The sequence below is a fragment of the Bufo bufo genome, chromosome 5 (genome assembly GCF_905171765.1).
Source record: "Bufo bufo chromosome 5, aBufBuf1.1, whole genome shotgun sequence".
Taxonomy (NCBI): domain Eukaryota; kingdom Metazoa; phylum Chordata; class Amphibia; order Anura; family Bufonidae; genus Bufo; species Bufo bufo.
In genome coordinates this window covers 67,669,877-67,673,230 of record NC_053393.1, presented here as the reverse complement: position 1 = coordinate 67,673,230, position 3,354 = coordinate 67,669,877, and the positions used below count along the sequence as shown (strand labels likewise).

General features: G+C 50.1%; 1 protein-coding gene across 1 annotated transcript; it reads right to left on the bottom strand.

Annotated features, from left to right (window-relative positions):
* Positions 1-1,443: 1,443 nt before the first annotated feature.
* On the bottom strand, positions 1,444-3,138 carry LOC121001495 (GSK-3-binding protein-like). Its single transcript, XM_040432583.1, has one exon. The coding sequence runs from the start codon at positions 2,955-2,957 to the stop codon at positions 2,466-2,468; it is 492 nt and encodes a 163-aa protein (XP_040288517.1). The 5' UTR covers positions 2,958-3,138; the 3' UTR covers positions 1,444-2,465.
* Positions 3,139-3,354: the final 216 nt, after the last annotated feature.

Here is a 3,354-nt window from a genome sequence, read left to right as displayed (position 1 = left end):
CAGGTTTTTGGTGGTGTTTTTCTGGACTTTGGCTTTTTTTATTTTTATTTTTTATGCAGTAAAAACACCCTGAAGGTCTATGGGAAATATGAAACACAGGACACAAGCATTTTCTCACTCCATATTTGTTCATGAGGTGGTGCTGGGGAAGAAAAAAACATGCTGAGCTCTTGGCATTTCTATATCCTAGTGAGGGGGAGGAGAGATTCTACCATTCTGTACTGGGAAGAAAACCGCACAATCCCGACGTGTTAGGTGCTGACACTGTTTACATGTCATATGCACTAGAACAATGGGACATGTTACAGACGTGTGCTGTCCCGCTGCTGGACCTAAGGAGGGCGACATGGTCAGAAAAATAAAAAACTACACACTATAAGGCCACATGCACACGAAGGTTGTTTGTTTCTGTGTCCGTTCCGTTTTTTTTAGCGGATAGGATGCGGACCCATTCATCTCAATGGGTCCACAAAAAAAATGCAGACAGCACACCGTGTGCTATCAGCATGTCCGTTGCGTAATCCTGCAAAAAATAAAAAATTAGAACACGTCTTATTCCTGTCCGTTTTAGGCATTGTTACAATGGACCCGCAAAAAGAAACGGATGGCATCAAAACACATACGGCCGTGTGCATGTAGCCTAAGGCTGTAGTCAGACGAGCAGGTTTTGTTCAGGTTTTTTTTTTAATACAGTTTTTAAAGGCCAAAGTCCAGGGTGGAGATTTATTATCTGTCTGATTTTGGATTGTCTGAACAAAACCTGCAGGTGTGAACAAATCCCTAACAAGGTGAGAAGAAGGGGAAGAAAAAAAGAAAAAGAAAAGGAAGGCACTGATCTTATACCCACAATACTAATGTATCAATAGAACCAGAATAAGAAACACTTTCCAGTTCACCCATCACATTTCAAGTCAATAAAGGGGTATTCCGGCTATGTAAAGTCTATCCCCCCCCCCCCCCATTCTTGTGACCGATGGGGGCGGGGGGTTACAGTGTTGTCAGGACCCCCACCCTATGCTGTGTATAGGGCAAGCGTCAGCAACCCCCAGCTGTTCAGAAACTACAACTCCCAGAATGCTTAATTCACTTTTGTGGGAACAGCCAAGCATGTTTGCATGCTGGGAGTTGTAGTTTCACAGCAGCTGGAGTGCCCAAGGTCAAGGATCCCTGGTATAGGGGATAGCTTTACATAAGCAGAATACCCCTTTAACACCTAGATGTATCTTAATAAGCAAAGACATCCCTCAATACAAGGTTGTGTCCTGATCTCACCAATGCACAAAAGCTAAATAAATTCAGTATTTTCCGTCCATTTGGCTGCAGCACACGTGTGGCACCATTCACATTAGCTTGTCCTGCTTTAGGGTCATCTCAGGCTGTGCAACTAACTTTGCCAAAAAAAAAAAAAAAAGTTGACCTTCAGCAACCAATGCCAACAAGCTCTGCCAGGCAAAACAATAACACGGGATAGGAGCAGGAGCCAGCGCCCGCAGACCTGTAAACAAGCAGCCGAACAATTACTTAACCCCAAATAAGGAGAACATTGGCATCCACAACCCCCCCCCCCCCCCCCCCCCCCCCCCCGGGTTCCTTTGGGATCACACTAGTGTAGTGGAACCGGCACGAAGAACCAGGTACACAAGTCAAATTCTCAATTTCTAGGAAAACAACAAACAGAGCTTCTTGATCAGGGTTCCAATTTGAGGGCTAAATTCTAAAGTTTATGAACCCCTTCAAGTATCTTGTAAACAGGGAGGGGGGGGGGATTGGGGGCTAAACTCTGCAACTGGCTCATGGTAGGACTGCACATGATTCATCTTTAGGGTCACTAAGATAATCTACCGCTCTTGTTCTTGAGGAACCTCAAACTTGGTGGCATCTCCAGCATCAATGTGAGAATGGGACCAACCAACTGTTCGCCAGTCAGCAAGGATGGGGGCAAGACCGGTGTCATTTGGGCAGAAAGACTTAAAGTTGGCTGGTGAAGAAGAGCAACTCTGGTGGCCTGAGGTGTGCACTGATGGAGGTCACCAGGGTGAGGTTGTCTGGAGTTCCCGGTGGGATATTTTTGATCAGTAAGTCGGTATAAAGTTCTTCTTTCGTCCCCAATGTCCGATAGTCTTACAGGGAGGGGAGTCTCTTGAAAAAGTCCACCAAAATTGAGAGGCCTCCATGTTGGGGGGGTGTAGAGGTGGTCACACATGGTACCATTACTGGCTTCAAGGCAGTGACCACCACCCAGGACCACATTGTGGATATGGCTCACGTTGGGTGGGAGATGATCTGTACACGTTTGACATGATTAGCGTGTGCACCCGGCTGTGACAGACCAATGTTCACCAGGGCATAATGCCCACCACCTTGGCATGGACAGTCACCCCCCCCCCCTATGAGGGCACAGATAACACCAGGTGGTATGGTCTGACCCCTCCACCCCCTTTCCTTGGCACTGGCCTCTGCCAGCCTCACTGCACCAGGGTCTCGGGGGCCTCGGCCACTTTGCAGGGCGCCGGGCTGGAGCTCTCCCCGGTGAGATGTAACCTCCGCACGGCTTCTTTGATGAGGTTCCCGGAGAGCAGGAGCTCCTGCAGCAGCTGGTGCGGGTCTTCCCCCTCGTCCTTCCTGCAGCTTTCCCGCACCCAGCCCCGACCACAGAGCTGCTTACTGCTCCCCAAGCACTGCCTGGCGCCCCCCGGGTGCTGCTGCTGATGGTAGCGCCCGGCTCCTCTCGGGGTGCATACCCGGTATGGTGTAGTCCTGCCCCGCACACAGGAGCACATGGCGGCCGGCGCTCGGCTCACCGCCGGGGGTTTCAGGGCCAGGCTGCAGGAGGTCGGAGCCCGGTGGGCGTTGAGCTGCAGGGCTTCACCTATGCGGGCGACCAGGGAGTCCACCTCCTTGGAGTCCACGGTGACCGACTGCTCCAGCAGCAGGAAGCTCTCCTTGCGGCACGGCATGGCGAAACAGAAGAGCGCAGCTACCACTACTACCACCAGTCCTCCTCCGCCCGGCTCCTACCGGCCCTGCTGGGTTTGTAAACAATGGGTGACGTAGATCTTTGCTCGGAGCGTACCACTTACACCTCAAAGGGAGGCGATTTCCTTCCAGGACAATATTCGCCGGCAGCATCTGCCGTTCGTTTTACGCACTCTTTATTAAATTCACTAATATTTCATGCGGTATCGCAGATGTTTTTATCTTTTAGACGTCTCCCACTAGAAGAAAAAATATAAGCGGACGAGACCATCGCTGGTTCCCCCTCTTTGTCTTTTACAGCTTGTGGCCCCGCCCATTACTATTTTTTTTTTTTGAAGCCTCTCATACGTTAGTGACGTCACCTTGTTTTGGTGTGTC

Coding starts and splice junctions, on each gene's coding strand:
- LOC121001495 (XM_040432583.1), bottom strand. CDS start 2,957: ATGCCGTGCCGCAAGGAGAGCTTCCTGCTGCTGGAGCAGTCGGTCACC.